Source organism: Lycorma delicatula, chromosome 2 (assembly GCF_047948215.1).
Source record: "Lycorma delicatula isolate Av1 chromosome 2, ASM4794821v1, whole genome shotgun sequence".
Classification (NCBI taxonomy): Eukaryota; Metazoa; Arthropoda; class Insecta; order Hemiptera; family Fulgoridae; genus Lycorma; species Lycorma delicatula.
This window is the reverse complement of record NC_134456.1, coordinates 83,801,770-83,822,289: the sequence shown is the minus strand read 5'-3', so window position 1 is coordinate 83,822,289 and position 20,520 is coordinate 83,801,770. Positions and strand designations below refer to the sequence as shown.

At 32.0% G+C, this 20,520-nt stretch overlaps 1 protein-coding gene across 11 annotated transcripts in view; it reads left to right on the top strand.

Annotated features, from left to right (window-relative positions):
• Nucleotides 1-20,520, top strand: part of fray (oxidative stress responsive kinase frayed) — a 196,230-nt gene that overhangs the window by 89,417 nt on the left and 86,293 nt on the right. For 8 of the 11 annotated variants that reach the window (XM_075355660.1, XM_075355662.1, XM_075355664.1 and 5 more), the window contains one exon: nucleotides 8,796-8,867. The exons of the other annotated variants lie outside the window; for them this stretch is intronic. In XM_075355660.1, coding sequence (XP_075211775.1) covers nucleotides 8,796-8,867 — 72 coding nt within the window. The remainder of the gene's footprint in view (nucleotides 1-8,795; nucleotides 8,868-20,520) is intronic. 11 annotated transcript variants of the gene reach the window in all.

The following is a 20,520-nucleotide window of genomic DNA, read 5'->3' as shown; positions in this document are numbered from 1 at the left end:
TACTAATTTTAGAATCATGTTGTTCTGTGTGTTAAATTACAATTATTTATAGTTTACAAATCATCAGATACACACATATATAAAGTAAGATTGATCTCACCTTCAAGTCAAGCATTAAAAATCCTTTCCCACTCCATAAAGCCTTTCGCATCCACCACGATGATTTTGAACACGATGATTTATTTAAATTGGCTTTAAAATCTGTGCATTGACGTCTGTTTTAACATATGATTAACTGTTTTAATTAGTCTTGGCCTTAGTGAACAATTACCTCAATGTTATGTTGATTGTGGTATCTTAACAACTGATGACGGATCTGTTGGATCCGAAAACGTCTTATTGAGTGGGAAAGAATTTTCAACACTTGTCTTGAAGGAGAGATCAGTCTTACTTTACATATGTGTGTATCTGGTGATTTGTGAACTATAAATAATTAATCCTGTTTTATATATATATATATATATTAAGGTCACTTTGGCTATCTGTCAGGTTGAGATCAACAATAATTTTAACACTTTTATTGGAATTAATATATTGCATATAATTAACAGGAATTTTAAAATAAACTTTAATTTGAAATTATTTAAACAATAATTTTTTTGGGTGTTCATTGCTTTATTTACAATTACTTTCCTGAACAATGAAACTATAAATAAATATTGCAGTTTTAAATAATGACGTGAAAGAGAGGCATCCAATGATATCCCCCCTCCAACACCAGTAGTGATAACAATAAAATTAAACGGAACAAGCAATTGAGTTAAAAAAAAAAAATTGTCGTCACACATAGAAAAAAGAACATGTAATGATATAACAGCTTCTAGATCCAATACGTGCAGCCTCTTTTGTCGTCTCACAGCTTCACTATTATCCAAAAAGTTAACACCCAGATGGTTTTCGTATGCGTTAAGCTTAAATGCATATTTTGTACTTAGCCGGCGCACGGCATCCCTGGTATTCGTGATGTTTCTCAGCACTTCGTTTTGGAACCTTTGGATGATGTTGTTATTACTCCTGCTTGCCGTATCCCAAAGTTGTATCCCGTAGGCCCATATTGGCTTTAAAAATGCCTTGTACAACAACAGTTTGTATTTCAACGATAATACGGAACTTCTTTCTAATAACCATTTCAATTGTGTAAGCATGATATTTAATTGTTTTCTCTTTTCTCTAACGTGAATTTTTCATGTTAGGCGGCGGTCCAGTTAAAGTCGTAGGTATTGTACGTTGTCCGAATGAGGCGAATACATTCCTTTCTTGATCTCCGTATTAACTGGATGATCTGCGAGGAGTGTTCTATAGTGGTTGGTTTTCTTCGCGCCCTTGCGATGTGTAGACCTGCAGAGGGAGTTTAATCGAGGTACTCGAAAATGGTAGGATCCCGGGTGGCTAGGATTCCGGCTTAGGGATTGGATTGGTTGGAGGTAGGCGCATTGGCATCGTGACACGATTATATTGGTATTGTTTGTGATTCGATTTGGGGCTTCCGCTGCTGGGAGTGGCCGCGTTGCCGGGGTATGGTAGCCCGTGCGACCGGAGGCGTGTCTTCCCTCCTCCGGTGGCGGTCCTGATCGTGCCACGCGAGACACCCATGATGGGACTGGGTGGGGGTGCAGAGTTTGTCCCCGGTTCCTGCGCGGACCGGAATGAGGATGCGTTCCCCTTGTTAAGTGACCTCAATTGGTCGATAATTTTGGTGTAGGTCTGAATTTCTATGTTGCGGAAGACATAATTTTGATTGGTATGAGTGTAACACTGATTTAACTTTAAAATCGTTCGTTTTCTGAGGCATTCACAGTCACAAACGGTGTTGTGAAAGTTTTACTAGGCGCAGGGTTCGCGCTTCCGCGGTTTCGGTCAGTTAGTTTGAGGGAATCATGTTAGGTTGGATGTGAATATATCCGTTTGAAGCCTACGTGAAGGCGAAATTTGATATTTATTTTACTGATGCAAATGTCTGCCGAGGCATTTACCTCGGTGGCATCCTGGCTGATGACTGTGAGATGTAATCAGTTAGAGGGTCTAAAGACGACCTCCGGTAAAGCCCCTCAGGGTTCGGAACGGAGGGGGTGGTCTGGCGACCGGTAACGTTAGTAGGTGGGTGTCTTCCCCCTATGGGGTTGAGATGTCCGAATGAGGGATGACTTGCTAGAGTCATCCCTCATCTTGCTAGAATCATGGGCATATTCCCCTCCTCACAGCAAACGTTACATGATTCAAACAATAAATTAATTATAATAAAATTAAATTCAAAGTGTAAAATATTTTGATTGTAAAATGTTGTACAAGATATTCTTCCGATTATAAAATATTGCCGGTTATCAAATAAATAATAATAAAACATGATAACATCACGGGACTTGGAGATAGGCTAGTGTACACGTGGTTTCAGCAGACATGGTACGGTTCATACAACAACACTACGATTTTCCTGGATCAATGTTTTCACGAACAAGTGATTTTGAAAACGTTGTGGCTCCCTCGGTCTCCTGATTTTATCCTTCCTTACTTTTTCTTGAGGAGATACCTTAAGGATGCTGCTTACATAACTCATTCTCTTACCATTCCCAAATTGCACAGTGAAATTGAACGATGTGTCGCTGTAATTCCTCAACCGACGTTATAAAATGTGTTCCTCAACCGACGTTGCGATGTGTGCAACGTCGAATTTAATTATGTGAATCGCATAATAGAGGCCACTTTCAACAGTTTTTGTAACTTACTCATTTTCCCGTAAGGTTGCGTTAGTTTTTGAACATTCTGTATCTTTTTTTATAGGGCTAAGATATTGTTAACATATTAACAATATATATGAAGTAGAAGGATTATTCTGACAAAATAATTTTTTTTTGTAAATTTTTATGTTACGAGATAAAAAATTGGACGTAGGTGAAAAATTAAGTAAAATTTGGTTTCTTTATTAATAATTGGAAAGTTCCCCGATTGTTTTTTTTTATATTATTTTTTTATATTTTATTATTTTTTTATTTATAGTTGCGTAAACAATTAAAGTTATTAGCGATTCATCAATATGTGTGTGAATGTATCGGTAAACGTGAAATCTTGAACAGACTCAGGCCGACCATTCCTGAGTCGTGTGATTAATTGAAACCCAATCATCAAATAACACCGGTATCCACGATCTAGTGTTCAAATTTGAATAAAAGCAACTAACTACGTTTATTAGAATTTTAACCTTAGAACTCTCGACTTAGAAATCAGCTACACCAATCGGGTGGGTTAATTTTTTTTATTACGGGTACTTCACATTAATTAATTATGAAAAGAAAAATAAATTAAATGAAACATGAATCACTTTTTTGACGTGTCACTAAAGATATACGTGCATTCCAAATATAGAAGGCTTCATCTTCAGTTTTATTCTAGTGACTAATTTCAATTTTTAGTTTTATTTTTTTTGAAGCCTAAAATTTCTACTGAAATGTCTAAATGATTTTTTTTAAATTGTTTAACAAAAAAAAATTCCTGTAAATGATCAAGCACGATTAATTTTTTGTAGGTCTGTTAAATACAAGTACGTTAAAAATGTTCAGATCTCTTAGCTAGGAATGCAATCTAGGATCTTCGATGTAACAGACGAGTTCACTTCTGAAAAAGCAAATAAATAAATTACGGTAAAATTTTATCTTCTGAGAAAATCTGTGTTAATTATGTTGCTACTAGTAACCAATTGTAACAGAAGTTTAACTATGTATGTAGGTTATTTAATGGGAATTAAATATCTGTGTGTGAATAAAGAATTTCAATTACGATAATGATCTTCTATTGGTTGCTGTTTCGTATATATTACATTGGTGTCAACGAACGATCAATTAGATACAATCTGTATTGTTCTTTAGGGCTCTTATAAAATAATATTGATTTATTAAAATTCAAATAGAATGCTATTCAGTTGATGAAAGATACATGGAACGAATAGTTTGTTTCTTATCTGTTCTTATGGTAATTTTATTAATATTATTATTTTACTTATATTAACATATTTTTATAACTTTATATTAACATTTATTAATACATAGAATTGCGTAGTCTTTCATAATAAAATTCAATTTATTAAAATTTACGTAAATATGTTAATTTAACTTCAATTTTATAACGATATTGAAGTTATATGTGGCGTTTTTCATATATTTATATCTACATATATATGTTACAGTGAAAGACCGAAATCTGGGCAAATGTCGATATTCTCCGGTGAATGTCGACACGTACCAAATACGTCGGTGAAAGACCGAAACATTATTATTTATACATTCGGACCGATATATGTCGACAAACACAGCTCTGATGGGGGGTCGAATCGAGATTACGAGAAACCCTCGTAAAAAACGAAGTTTAAATTTAAGCCAAACATAACCTACACTCGTTAACCTCGTGTAATTAACGGTAAATATACAAATTATATCAAACATTGGAAGCTATTAATCAAATTTTCAGAATTTTATAAATTGAAAGGCCCAATCAGGATATAAAAATATATTAACTGCATAGATAAACGATAACGATACAAATAAATGGTCAGACAGTATACCCTCTTCAAAATTTTTTTTTTTTAAATATTTTTATTCAACTTTCACCATCAGTGCATGCTGAATGCGGTAAATTTGATTAATCGCCTCCAGTGGAAAATAACATATATAATTTGTATTTTAAAAATTAATTAGACGAGTTTAGCGAGTATAGGTTATATTTGGCCTAAATTTAAACTTCCTTTTTAAAACTTTGGCTTTTACTTACTTATTTTGGGGACTCGGACTGTATGTTTGACAAATTTTATACATGTTCGTTTTCATGATCAAAGTCATTATATTTATTTATTTATTTTTTTGTTTTAAAGAGAAATGTATAAAAAAAATAAATTTATTGCAAGGTAATACAATTTATTAAATATAAGTAACATATATCTTAGAAATTAATCAAAAATTTAAATCAAAATTTATGTTTCAAGTATATAGGAACGAAAATTTTAGTATCGGTGAGGATAATGTGTATATTTTTTTTAGATTTAAAAAAAAAAATTAAACTTCCGCGTAGTTACTACTCTTATTTTTCTCCAGTAAAGTATTTCTTGTTATCCTATTAAGTGTGTTAATGTATCTAATGGTTGTAGGCGATCTTAGATGACTTAAATTCATTCCTTCCAAAAATTGCATACATTTTCTAGAATATCCCATTACATCCTTATTAGGAAAAATTAAATATAAAATGTTTTCCCGTTGTTTTTCTCATTCAGCTAGATATACAGCTGCATATTAAGAAGCCAACCAGCTGAAAAGCAGATAATATTTATCCTTTTAAATGATTCTTCTTTCTAGTTACAACAGGCTGGTTATATATAATATAGTGGTCGCCATGAAATATGGTACTGATTTTTAAACTACTGTATCTCAGTTATAAAAAATTGCACAATAAAAATTAAGGTATCGTTGGAAATTGCAATTATTTTTTTGCTAACTGGATTCAACCGATTTTAGTTACCGTCATTCGTTTGAAAATTAGGGACTAAAAAGCGGAATATTCCCGATTTTTTGCCCTTTTTTTTTTGAGAACGTCAACTTTGAATTACAATAAAATCAAAACCAATCGAGAAAAAAATGTCTACTTTTGAAAATAGATTAAACGATTGTTTCTAAATAATTATAACTAAGATTTAACCCAAAACTACCGTTATTTAAGCGTGCAGAGCGTTTTTTAAGATAACCGTATCTTTAGTTTCAATAAGTATTTTACGGGGAAAAACAAATCGTTGTAATCCTTGAAACAATTTGAATAAAACGGTATTAAAGTATTTAGTATTAAGCTTCTAACTGAGATGGGAAAGATATGAAACGATCATTCAAAAAGTACAGTCGCAACTAGTAGTTGAGCGTGTATCCTTTTCATTTTCCTGTTTAGCCTCCGGGAATTACCGTTTAGATAATTATTCAGAGGATGAATGAGGATGATATGTATGAGTGTAAATGAAGTGCAGGTCTTGTACAATCTCAGTTCGACCATACCTGAAAAGTGTGGTTAATTGAAACCCAACCACCAAAGAACACCGGTATCCACGATCTAGTATTCAAATCCGTATAAAAATAACTGCCTTTACCACGAGTTGAACGCTGGAACTCTCGACTTCGAAATCAGCTGATTTGGGAAGACGCGTTCACTACTAGACCAATCCGGTGGGTTTGAGCGTGCATTCTGGTCGATCCTATACAGACCAGCGGCACGCGGGTATGATTTAACTGTGCCTTTCGCACAGTTTTATCAGATTTCTTTACACTTCAATAATAAATAAGTTATAATTTTTGTGAATACTATTACAAATGTAAATACTATTTTCATTATTACTACTGTTGTTATTTTTATATATTTTTATTTTTACTACTATACTATTCACATAATTTTATCAAAGATTCAATTTTATGCAAAGAACAACAGATTACAAAAAGCCATTAAAATCATATTAGTAAATATTATACAATTTATTATAACACTGAAATTTAGAAAATGTTAACAGATTTAAAAAAATTCCACTGATCTCTATATAACTGGATAGAGGCTTCTTATGGCGTAAAATGCAATTAAGCGTTAAATATTGAAGCATACTCCAGCGCCCCGAATGAGTGGCTATGAACTAAATAAAAAACAACTGTACACTTGCGTGATTATAATCGTGATGGTAGTAATGTTTATTTTACTTAATTCAGGGTTTTTTTTACATATGTACCGTGTTGGTGTTGTGGTGAACGCGTCTATCCAAGTGAAGTGACTTTAGAAGCTGAAAGTTCCCAGCGTTCGAGTCTTAGTAAAGGCAGTTATTTTTTTTTACGGATTTGAATTCTAGATCGTGTATACCGGTGTTCTTTGGTGGTTTGGTTTCAATTAACCACACATCTCAGGAATGATCGAACTGAGACTGTACAAAACTACACTTCATTTACACTCATACATATCATCCTCATTTATCTTCTGAAGTAATACCTGAACGGTAATTTCCGGAGGCTAAACAGGAAAAGATAATCAATTTTAACTGAATTGGCAATAGTTTTACTACTGCTGTACGAGTATATTGTATTTAATCAATATTTTTTTATTATTTATGAAAAACAATTTATAATGAATTCACAATAATTACGCAAGTTTTGCAATTCTTACACTGTTATAACCTTAAATCTTACGTTGTACTTGCTTAAACAAAGGCACATTGTGCAATTTCGTATCTTTTGTTTTACAAAACACATAATTCCGCATGATTTTTACTCACAGATTAATTTTTTTTAATTTACAAGTAATCACAATCAAAATCAATTGTTTTTTAATGCATTAAAAATACAAAATCAGAACTTCAATTGCATCGGTTTAAAACGTGGTTTTATCCACGTGTAAGAGTAGGGTCTTACGCTTACTTCTGCGCATGCGCCGTTTTATTTTATTTAGTTCTAGCCACTCATTTGGTGGCGTTAGTTTATGTTTCAAACTTTACAATTCTAATATATGGGATCCTCTCTATCCAGTTATACAGAGATAGTGAAAAATACTAACATGCAATGACATAATATGGAAATTGGTTTGCTTGGCATTTCTCTCGCCACCTCCCCATTCGGTCGCCCTAAAGCATAAGACCGAATGTCTGTGTCACAAACAGCTACTGAGCGTCGAACAGTTTAGCGACCAGTATCCTAACATAGCTCCTAGAGCTGACCTAACAGCATGAGCGGACTAAGCATTGTGCCATACACCATCGGTCTACGTGTCCAACCGCTCAATTTTATATTTGCTATATATTTGCATATATTTGCTAAAATGGATAGGCGCACCCCGTCAACTACTAAAAATATATATGACATCCATAATATAATTTATTTTTTCTAGACAGCAATTCATTGCTACGCCTAGGTCGCTGAATGCCAACAAGTACCTGTACACTATTTTATAGCACTTGAAGCCATAATAATTGGCTATTGGTCAGCCGTACTGCCGTCAGCCGTACAAAAAAAGTGCAAAAAATCGTGAGTTTTCCGCTTTTCACGCTCCTAATTTTCAAACGAATGACGGTAACCAAAATCGGCCGAATCTAGTTAGCACAAAAATTATTTCAGTTTCCGACGATACCTTCATTTTTATTGTGCGATTTTTTTTAACTGAGATACAATAGTTTACACGCAAGTGCAATCTTTCATGACGACCACTATAGTAAACATCATTCATTATTCTTAAAGAAAGCGATTCACATAGATTCCGTTTGAAGATGCGGTGGTTTACAAGAATAAAAATTATAAGAAAAGTTAGGGACAGATAATATAAGCATGGAATTATTAATGTACCCATTTGTGTTGTGAAACAACGCGTTATATACAATGCTTTAACTCAGCATGAGAACAGTATTTTCTTTAAGTTTCACTGAAGTACTTTTACATCATATTATTATTTATTTATTATTAATTGGCTTTTTATCTTCTAAGTATTATCTTAATTTTAATGTAATATTTAGATCCTTATTAAGTTTATTCAACATTAATATTTTATGATCTGCACTTACGTTAAAGTTAATTTTTTTATGTTTTTATGTTTAAATATCATGATACGAGTTGATTACTGTTTTTTTCTTTTACCTAAAAAGAAATAAATATTTTTGAAAGTTTTCTTTGTTTTTGAATAATTCTATAATATTCTATTTGTACTATAACCTCCCTGTTATTGATTTTTTTAAAATATTTCACGAATGGATGATCTTAATTGTTGCGAACAACAATATTGTTGCTGTTCACATATATGTTGTTGTCTAGGAGCACCAAAAAAGAAGAAAATGGAGGAATTATATTCCAGGATAACAGAAATATATTCTCAAACAGATTCAGGTTAGTTTACGTTCAATTTGGGCATGCACAAAAAACAAAACAACCTGCAATTTGCACATGGCTATAGCAAATGCGGCTCCAATTGTGACAGGAGACCGTTTTCGCACGAATTTTTTTACCCTTCTTTTCATTTATGTAATATGTTAATTTATTTATAATAGAATAATAGTTCCGATAAATTTCGACAGTGTTAGAATTATTTATTTTAGGTTAGTGTTTTCCATTATTATTATTATATATATTTTTTTGTTGTAATATTTTATCCTTAAAAATCAAACTGATTTCATGCTTTATTTGATTTCCGTGAAAACAAATTGGTACTTTTTCGTTTTACCCCCCCCCCCCACTTTTTTCGCATTTTTTCACACAAAAATTACTTAATACATCATTACATCATGTTTTATAATAATTTATGAATAATACATTAGAGTAAACGCACTAACATGCTGTTTTATATCGATAATTTTAAACATACTAACATATTTTACATATTAGTTAAGGTTAGCGAGCGAAGCGAACGTAGGTTAATGTCAAGTGAAGCAATAACGGATTGGAAAATGTACTTGAGAGATGGGTTTTGTTCTGATCATTTATAAAAAAAAAAAAAAAGCAAAAAAGGTAGGCAATCCAGGAATGACGGTAGAAAGACGAGTCCTCATTTTCAAAAAGAAAGTACAATAGAGGCGGAATTCTTCCAAATCAGCGAGTATTTGCAGAATAAATATAATCTAACCAAACTTAACCTACGCTCGTTTCGCTCGCTAACCTTGATTAATTAACTTTATTTAAATAATAAATTCAGTAATTATTGCAATTATTTATTATTTATATAATCAAACCATTACTGTTAATTAGTTAACGTTAGCGAGCGTAGGTTAATTTTGGTTAGATTATATTTATAGCCCGCCTCCGTGGCGCGAGTCCGGAGGTCCCGGGTTTGAATCCCGGTCACTATGGCATTTTCACACACGCTACAAATCATTCATCTCATCCTCTGAAGCAATACCTAACGGTGATCCCGGAGGTTAAACCAAAAAAAAGATTGTATTTATAATTACAAGCAATAATGTTTATATTTTTAATATGTAAAATATGGAGAATGTTTAAAATGACCGGTATAAAACAGCATGTTCTGGTGTGTTTTCTCTAATATATTATTGGGTTATTTTTATTGAGTTACACGGTTACTACGGTATTTCTCTTATGTTTTATTCATCAATTATTATAAAACATGCTGAATTAAGTAATTTTTATGTGAAAAAATACGAAAGAAGTGGGGGGGGGGGGGCGTAAAACGAAAAAGTACCAACAAATTAAGTTTATAAAATGGTTCACTAATTTCTAATTTGTGCATATATATTAGTGTTACGTACTAGAAAAATATGAATATATCAAGCTTAAAAAAAGTTTTAATATGAAACACAAAAGGTATATTGAAATTTCTACATTTGTTGGAAGTAAATTTAAATTTAATTTAAAATCGATTTGCATTATTTAATCAGTTAATTTCATAGTTAATAGTTCTAACACTGAATAAATTAGCTGACATAAAAAAAAGAGATAAATTAATAATTGCATGCGCATTATTAAAGACCAACACAGCGTGTGTTGAAGCACTTTTAATTAATTTCTTTTTTCTTCTCGTTCTGTAATTAATCTAATTTCTTGTTATAATAAAATATTTCTTTAAAAATAATTATATTATTTTAATTTAAAAAAATATATATATTATAAATAAAAAATCATATATTTAATAAAAATTATGTTGAAGACAGGAAAAACGTGGCGTGGATCGAACCTTAAAAGTAATACAGTCATCGAAAAAGGTTGCACCAAGATAAAAAGATCGTATCTCAGAAACTACTGGAGATAATCAAACGAGTACTCTTTTTAAAAATTCACATACTCAGAAAGTTTTTTTATATACCTTATTTCGTTTCAATATGAACTCTGTTGATCGCCCTGCAAACATCCAGCCGATAATCGACTTTTGCCCGGGTCGACTGGATCATCGCAGGGTTAAATGTGACAATAGCAGCGGTGATGAGTTGTGAAAAGTGTTTTTATATAACTGTAGAATATGAGGATCTGAGCAACGCAATGAAATTATTGAGTATGTCAAAGATTCCCAAAAAATAAACCTGCAGTGCGGTTTGATGTCCGATCGTGTGATTGGCCCATTCTTTTTTCATGAGCTTGCTATCACAGGGAATGTTTATTAAGACGTGCTACAACTGTACGTTTTCCTGCGAGTTGACCAAATTAAACAAGAAAGTAACGTTGTTGTGATTTTTCAACAAGATGGTGCGCTCCTGTACTTTAGCCTATGCGTTCGACGCTCTCTCGATGAAAGATTCCCTAATCATTGGGTTGGTAGGGTTGATCCTTTGCTTTGGCCTCCGAGAAGCCCAGATTTGACACCTGTAGAATTTTTTCTGTGGGGATGCGTTAAAACATTGTCTACGGTGAAAAAATCAGGGACTTATAACATTTAAGACGATGGATCACCTCTGCTATTGCCACAGTTACGCCTGCGATAATCCAGCGGACCTGGGCAAAAGTCGATTATCGACTGGATGTTTGCAGAGTGACCGACGGAGCCCATATTGAAAGATTCTAAGTTATGTATAAAGACTTTTGAGTTGGTTATTTTTAAAAAAAATACTAGTTTGATTATTTCTAGTAGTTTCTGAGTTACGAATATTTTTAAATTGTTGCAAACTTTTTCGATGACCTGTATAATGAACTATACGTTGTTTAATCTGAGTTTCAAAGGTATATATTAATAAGCATTACTTTTAATGTTATACGGAACGATTATAAGTAAATTCCGGTAATTGTACCCCAATTACTGAAGTAAACCGATAACGTGGACGTCTAGTAAGTAATATTAAAAATAATTTTACTGTACTTAAACCATCTTCTTACACTATCAAAGAGAAGTCGATTAAAAATAACGAATCTATAGACTGGAATTTCTTTAAAAAAATTTAAATTTAAATTATAAATTAACAATTTAACCTGTGAAAGATTTAGATATTGAAAATCCATGCAACATATTTCGACCTTGAACAGTACGTTATACGATTTTTCTTTAGTTTTATCTTTATGCAAACAAATTGAAATTGTGGAAGTACAACCAATCTTCTGATCACTACTGAAAAAAACTAAACCGCTTTCATATTCCTTCTATCGACTAAACTTGAAAAGGGAACGAACAAGGAACTTCCATACACACGCGGAAAAAACTACCTTCCGCCAGCACGACAGGGTCGGCACTGCGGGAGCAACAGTTCTATCTTTCCCTCGTAGCCTCGCGTGCACCTTCCTATGTGCGCATGCGCTCAATAGCTAAACACCACGCCGCTGGAACTGTGAAGCGCACAGTTCCATACAAAATGTTTTGTATCTTTGTCATAAACTGGGGTATGGCTACTGACATTAAGCTTAAGGATTACATATTGTATAAATATAAAGAAATAATTAAAGAATAAAGGACTCATTATGTTAAATGTTATCGATAATATCAAGTGGAAATAGGGCTGCTGCAGTTCCACAGTGCCTATACGCGACCCGCCGCTAACCATGACGTCATTTTGTTTACATCAATATTGAGAAAAAGAATAGATAATGTTTAAACATAATAATGCTTTTGTAATATTGAAATTTAACTTTGAAAAGGGAACTCCCATTAACCTTTTCGGGATTAACATACTGTAAATCCCGGTTCATTTTCAGACTAGGTAATTTTATTAAAGTTACTCCTCTTTAATTTAAAATTTTAAACTATTTTCTTTTTTATAAACAAATTTTAAAACATAATTTTTATTATAAACATAAATAAAATTAAGCGTTCCTTTAAATAAAACTAAGTACTCGTCAATTACTACATTTTGATAAGGATAAAACGCATTTGAGAATTTTTTTTTAATTTATCTAATAATTCTTGTGTTTTGAAAAGACGGAAGCCAGGTGGTTGTTGATTATTATCGGCAAAATGAAGAATACTAAGAATGTTTAAATATCTATCTCTAGCCATCGTTTCGAAAAATATTGGAGAACGCAATAGCCTATCTACTGACCAACACTCTTTTATAGAATTTTTCTTATTTCTTGGCGTAAGCGTGGTCAAAATCAATATGTATACAGTTCATCTATGTCGATTAGTTTCCATCGTTGTAAATTTGAATCAGCAAGATCGGTTTGTTCAGAGGCTTGGGGGTATTAATGTACAAGGCGATCTACCTCTGTAGTTACTTAGTTCTTAGAAATTTGGGTCCCAAAAATTACAGTTGGGCTTCTTTTTATTAGGAGAGCTGAAATAGAGTGAAATCTTTCGCTAGTCGTAACTCGAAAACAAAGCGTTTCCAGACCTATGTTTATGAGAACATTTTTCATTACTTTTACTAGTAGAACATGTCCGGAAAGTTTCTCCGTTTTTTCATGGGACACTCTGTATATTAACTAAACCCATAGGATATATATATATAAAATCAGGTTTATGATAAAGAGCGCCGTCATTTTGCAATGCGCCCGGCAAATTGGAAAATTATCTAGCAATTTCTAATCAACCTGATATTTTCATGCTTATTGTAATGAGCTCATACAACTTTACTTATAATTTAGTAAATTTCTTCCGAATACTTAGATTTGGACGAATAAATTTTTTCCAAATCAGTGGGTGTTTGGAGGTATTTGCAGAGAAATTATAAATATAATCTAACCAAACTTAACCTTCGCTCGATAGTCAAGGTTAGCGAGCGTAGATGAATTTTGGGTAGATTATATTTATATAATCTACCCAGACATGTGGTATTTACCTTAGTGGAACCACTAAGCTAAGTGGTAAAAAGTAGTGGGCCACTCGCTACCATTTGCCGGCCTCCGTGGCGCGAGTGGTAACGTCTCGGCCTTTCATCCGGAGGTCCCGGGTTCGAATCCCGGTCAGGAATAGCATTTTCACACACGCTACAAATCATTCACCTCATCCTCTAAAGCAATACCTGACGGTAGTCCCGGAGGTTAAACGAAAAAAAAGATTATATTTATAAACCCACCGAGTAAGAGGTTAAAAAACAAATCAGCAGCCTAGAGAACATTTTCCCAAAGATTGGCTTAAAAATTTCTTATGAAAAGACGGAAATAATGGCCATGGATTCCCTCTGTATAAGCAAAATCAAAGTTAACTATAAATAAATAAAAATAGTTGAACAATTTAAATACTTATGCGAAATCATTCACTGCATATTGAAGGAAAAACAATCGTGACAAAACAGAATAACTAAAATTAAAAGAGCACAAAGTCTAACTTGGCGAATATAAAATAAAAAATGTTTCTCAATTAAACCCAAAATTCACCATTATAACACAGTAGTTCTTCCGGTGGCGCTTTACGCTTTTGAGACTATCTTTCAGATTAACAATGAAAGTAAAACGGACCAATTACTGAAAACAGAAAGGCGAATTATCAGAACTTCTTTAAAGCAAAGTTATCAAAAGGATGGAGTCTGGCGAATTGCCATAAATGAAACAGTCTACAAACAAGTCTCAATACGATGAAAAAACGTAGGATTTCCTTTTTTCCACGTATTAAGAATCCCTGAGAACCAAATTCTAAAACAACTGGACACAAGGAATATTAACAAAAAAACCTGTGGAAAATATGTCGGGAGAAATTCAGAGATCTTCAAGAAATTGGCTTGAGGGTTGAGGACGCCTGTAATAAAATGAAAATTAACTATGCACTTCAAAACAATAGATTCAACGTTAAAAAATTAGAAAGGCATAACAAAATGGAGGTCACAAATGAAGTCAGGAAACAACGATTCGATAGAATGAAGAAATACTGGGAAAATCGAAAGACCAGACTAATACAGAAATTCAAGAGGGACTGAAATATGGATGACTAAAGTGGTCCAATATGGCCTGAAAAGTAAACAAAAACCCACCGGGTTGGTGTAGTAGTGGATGCGTCTTCCCAAATCAAGTAATTTGGAAGTCGAGAATTCCAGCATTCAAGTCCTAGTAACGGCACTTACTTTTATACGAATTTGAATACTAGATCGTAGATAACCGGTAGTTTTGGTCGTTGGGTTTCAATTGACCACACATCTCAGGAATGGTCAAACTGAGACTGTACTAGACTACACTTCATTTACACTCATACATAATATCATCCTCTGAAGTATTATCTGAACGGTAATTCCCGGAGGCTAAACAGAAAAAAAAGAAAGATTATATTTATAAGCGATAATGCTTATATTGAGCCTCTATTTCTTTTTAATGAGCAAACAATATAACATTTTTTAATTATCATAAAGTTTTATGGGCTCATTACAATAAATTTGAAAAAATATCAGGCTGATTAAAAATTGCTATATAATTTTCCAATTTGCCGGGCGCATTGCAAAATGATGGCGCACTTTACAATAACCCTGATTTTTCGATTCTCCTACGACATATATATCGAGTTTATCAATATCACTAGTTGCAATTAATGTTATTGCTTTCCTTTAACTAATTTAAATTATTCCTGAATATGGATGAGTAATATCAACAGGTTGGTGGTAGTGTTTTTTAATTAATTAGTTAGGAAAAGTACAAGATTTAAAATGACCTGTGATTTCAATTTATGTATTTCTCACTGATAAATGGCTTCAAAGGCACGTACTTTATCTCTTATTTTTCGCAATATTCTATATTTATTTGTAATTGTCATTTTCTATACGCTGATAATATATAAGGTCAAAAAGGTTCATTTATACTCAAACGTGTCTGGTACTTTTCAAATAATATTTACAATATTCTAAAAATAAATTTATGATTACATAGCTGACAATTTGTTAATAAATAGATATATTTATCATACACAATTTTAATACAATATTATTCATCAAAAGATATATGTATTTTAGTATTAAACGCACACATATGTAGATTTATTTATATATATTCATATATTCCCTTGAAATCAAGAAAATTACTTTACCCGATTATTTATTTACTTTTTTTAGCGAATGGTGTATCTTAAAAATAATAATTTTACATCGATCAATTTTAAAAAGTATTTGATTAATCTAATTAATTTCTGTCTACATTTATAATTTAAATATTTAAATCTATAATTAGTCCTATACTAATAAACTATAATTAGTTTTGTATTAATACAATCAAAATAAAAGTTTAAAATAATACAATGATGAAAAATCTAATCGTGGAAGTACAGCCAAGTTTTATTGAAATTGACTCGTTCCCATTAACTAAAAAAAGGCGACTACAGCAGATTGTTTATGTTACAGCTGTTTTTTTTTTTTTTTTTTTTTTTATACGATGAGTATTATTTAGTATTAAACTAAAGTTTTACATTTTATTTTCACTGTTTTAATTAATTTAATATAAAATTGTTAGACGTGATATACTAATCATCTCCAAAAATAATATAGTCATTTTCCGAAATAATAATCATTAGCGAAGTAGTTATCTATTTTGGATTTTTAACTCTGTTCACAGAACCAAATATATTATTCATTGGGTTTTACATCAGTAAAAACTAGCTAGCTGAAATCTAAATATATTTCTACCTAAAAAATGGCACTTTCATTCTACTTATAAAAGAAATAGGTTGTTTAATGACTATTATTGTTCTAGAAAGTGTCTGTAAGGAATTCAACTACGTTTACACCCGTCACGACCAAAACCAAAATGAATGATTGGGACAGCAGATAATGTGAAGTCAAATTATGTATTCCGTTTATTTTTTTTAGTTTTTTAATTAAAATATAATAATATAAGATTATAATTAAATATTGTAGACAATTTGTTTTTATAATTATTTTACTAAAAGATTACATCCAGGCATACGACTCTATAGATTTTTATTTTTTTTCGCTTTTGTTTTTTTTTTTTAGTTTATCTTTAAATGCATTATATGATTTTAACTAATGTAGTATATATATATATATATATATATATATATATATATATATATATTTACTTTCCTGTTATCATAGATAGGGTAACGGTTTTTTTTGGTATTTCTAAACCCAGGGATCCCAAAAACAAAAAAAAATGTTCATACGTGCGTTGGCATGTTTGAAGCTTAATAACTTTTGACTCAATAAACCAATTTTGTTGAAATTTTGAACAGAAACTCATGTATTAGGAAAAGATCTTTTGGTACAGGTTTGAGATCAGTATCTCCAGGTGATGTAGGAAAGTTTTGGGGGTCTCAATTTTCTCAAAATTTTTCAAGCATAACCTCATTTTACATGAAGCATGAAGCTTCATATAAAATGAGCTTATAAAGCAAAAAATATGAAGCTTTTTATATGAAGCTTACCATTTGCATGCTTAGCTTACCATTTTATTTTTTTAATTTGTCCCAAAATTTTCCCTTCCCAAAAGAACAAAAAAAGTTATCTTTTTAGTAGGACTAATTGCATATTTTTAACCAAATTTTTTTTAATGTCTTCCTAGGCAAAATAGTCGTGGAAGCGACCAAAAAAAAAAGATACTTTGGAAGCTATGTTGAGGGTGCAGAAGCCGAAGAAAGTTTGAAAATATCGATTTTTAAATCGATATTTTCAAATACTCTAACCTCTTTAATCCTTCCAAATAGTAGCTGGCGTCTTTCTTCGCAAAATAGGCGTTTACGTATGCGATAAACTTCTCGTCCGATGAAAATCTCTTCCTACAAGCAAAACTTTAAGGTTATGAAATAAGAAAAAGTCGCTTGGGGTCAGATTTGGTGAAAACGGTGAGTGGTCAACCAATTCAAAATACAATTCGTGAATTTTAGCCATGGCGACCGTCAAAGTGTGAGCGGGCACATTGTCCTAATGAAAAGCACTTTCTTCTTCTTCAAATTGTGGTCGTTTTTTGCAATTTCTGTCTTCAGCTTGTCAAGTAATGATGCGTAATACTGTCCCGTTATTGTTTTACCTTTTTCAATATAATCGATAAACAAAATTCCGTTATCTCAAAAAACAGTCGCCATCATCTTCCCGACCGATGGAACTGTCTTCACCTTTTCCGGAACAAATTCACCCTTTGCGGTCCATTGTTTTGATTATTGTTTCGTCCCAGGAATGTAGTGGTGGATCCAAGTTTCATCTACAATTATAAATCGACGCAAAAAATCTGATTCGTTTTGCTTTAACTGCTACAGCAAGGCCTTGTAAATGTTCATTCGAATGCATCTTTCGTCCAAAGTGAGCAAACGCGGCACCCAACTCGGATATAGCTTACGCATATACAATTCTTCAGTTAATGTATGACAAACACAATCTTCCGATATGCCCATAGCTTCTGCTGCTCTCTAACCGTAATTCGTCGGTCGTCCAGTATCATTTGGTGAACTTTTTCGATGATATCCATGGTGGTTACAGTTGTTGGCCGTCCCGAACTCTCATCATCAACTAAGCTGGTACGACCATGTTTAAATTCAGGTGCCTATCTTTTCACGGTGGCAAATGATGGGGAAGAGTCCTTGTAAATAACGACCAACTCGGTTTTAATTTGCGTAGGTGTATTGCCTTTCAAATGCAACTATTTAATCACGGCACGATATTCGATTTTTTCCATTTTCACAAAAACACTCGCAATGACTTATTCAAACGATTATTAACAAACTACAACTGCGTCCAAAATGGCTGAAATTTTATTATCTATCAACGCATGCGCGAATACATTCCCTAACTTTAATTGACGAGTGCTGCCATCTTCATGTTGAGGCTCAAAACTTTTCAGACAGCTCTCTATAAGTTAATTTCTTTAAATTATTATTATTAAAATTATACGTATATTTTTTTCAAGTGGAAAAGGTAGCTGGGAGTTTTATAAAATGATGTAAGAATTTGCAATCAAGGTAAACTAGTAAATTATGCATAAAACACTTTTACAAAAACAAACATGGATATAAAAAATTATATTTTATAAATTTCTTTATTTTTCAATTCTTAGACTCGGCATCAAATTATAAAAAAAACTTACTAGTAATCTTAACTAAACCTTAATTTAGTGAAGACTTCAGAAGTTCAAAATTTAAACAAGAATTTTAAATAGTGTAATTATTAAATTCTTTATAAATTCCTTTTTTAAGTCGGTTTTACTTATATACAAAGATTCTTTTATATTTTACCTATTTCATTTTCGTTGAAAATTTGGATAGGCTTACAAAAAACCGTTGCCGGTTTGTCGTTCGCATAAAATGAAAATTTGAATCGTTAAAAAAGTAAGAAAATTAATGCAGAAAGACTATATAAAATATTGCCACCGAGCAAGAGCGTGAGTTAAAGATTTCCGGAATGTGAAATTGTATTATGTTTTACCATAGTTCTCAAAATAATTTTCTTGAATTTTCACGTAAAAATTCATGATTTGATCTGTTTACACTTTCATAATTTATGATTTTATCTGCCATAATATGAAATAGTATCCAACAAATTGATATATAAATGTATCAGTCTGTTTTTGTATGTTATTTTTACATTAATAAATTATTAATTATTTTACGTTTTTACGGCATGTTTTTCATTTATTGGAAAAATAAATGTCTTTTAAGAAAATATAGTGGTAAAGAAACAAAGATTTGGCAAATTGAAAAATCTCAGCACTTTTTTTGTAAGCCAAACGTTCTTTTCATTGCAAATAAAGTTTTTTCAAAAAAAAAATTAATTTAAAAAAATCCCTTTCGGCATGCCGGAAGGCGGAGGTAGATTTCACCGGTGCTAAGTAGGGAATAAAAAATATTCCACCTTTAAGTTAAGAAAAACTTCAAATTTACTTAATACGACAATGATTGCATGTGAAAAAAGTATCACATGTTTAGCATCCGAAAACCCCAATTTTCTTATCTCTTCTTCCGTAAGGGTTGGTCAATTCAAAAATTGTTTCAAACAAAAAAAGGTTTTAGATAATGATTAGAGGACTAACGACCACTTTAAACCGATTCGATACTGTGCCTATTAAGGGAGGTATGATTTTTTTGTTTTTGTCGAAACCCCATTTTTTCCATCCCCTAGGCTAATGGTTGGTGATATCAAAAAACTTTTCTTACAGAAATTTTAGGCCCTTATCTAAAAAATAGTAGGAACTTGAAAAGAATTCGATATTTTATTTAATAAGAAAGTTATAGCGATATTTTGTTTTATCGACAAAGGCCTCCCATTTCCTCTCGCATGGTTCTGATTTTGCCCATTAACGAACTCGACCGAGATTTTGGGTCGTTATATTTTATGTATCAATTTGAAAGTGATTGGCTCAAAATTATGGCAGTTATCGTGTCCACAAGAAAATGAAATATATGTATATTTATATATATAACTTTTGAACTGACAGTGGTTTTTGGGGTCTGGGGTATGTAAAACGCAAAGATATGTCGAAATTTTCCTGAAGTCGAATCGTGGTACCCATTACGATAGGTAGCTTTCTTTTGAAATCTACCTAAAACTTTCATGAAGGATACCCTGGGTGTTATTTTACGATTAGTGCTTAAAAAAAAATTGATATTGAATAAGAAATAATTAGATATCGTTGTCTCTTACTTTATATTTTCAGTTTTACTCACATAGATTTTGGGGTCTACTAATAAATAGGATGTTTTGCATTTTTATTAGAAAGGTCAAATGGGGAACTTTTTTTTATAAATATTTCA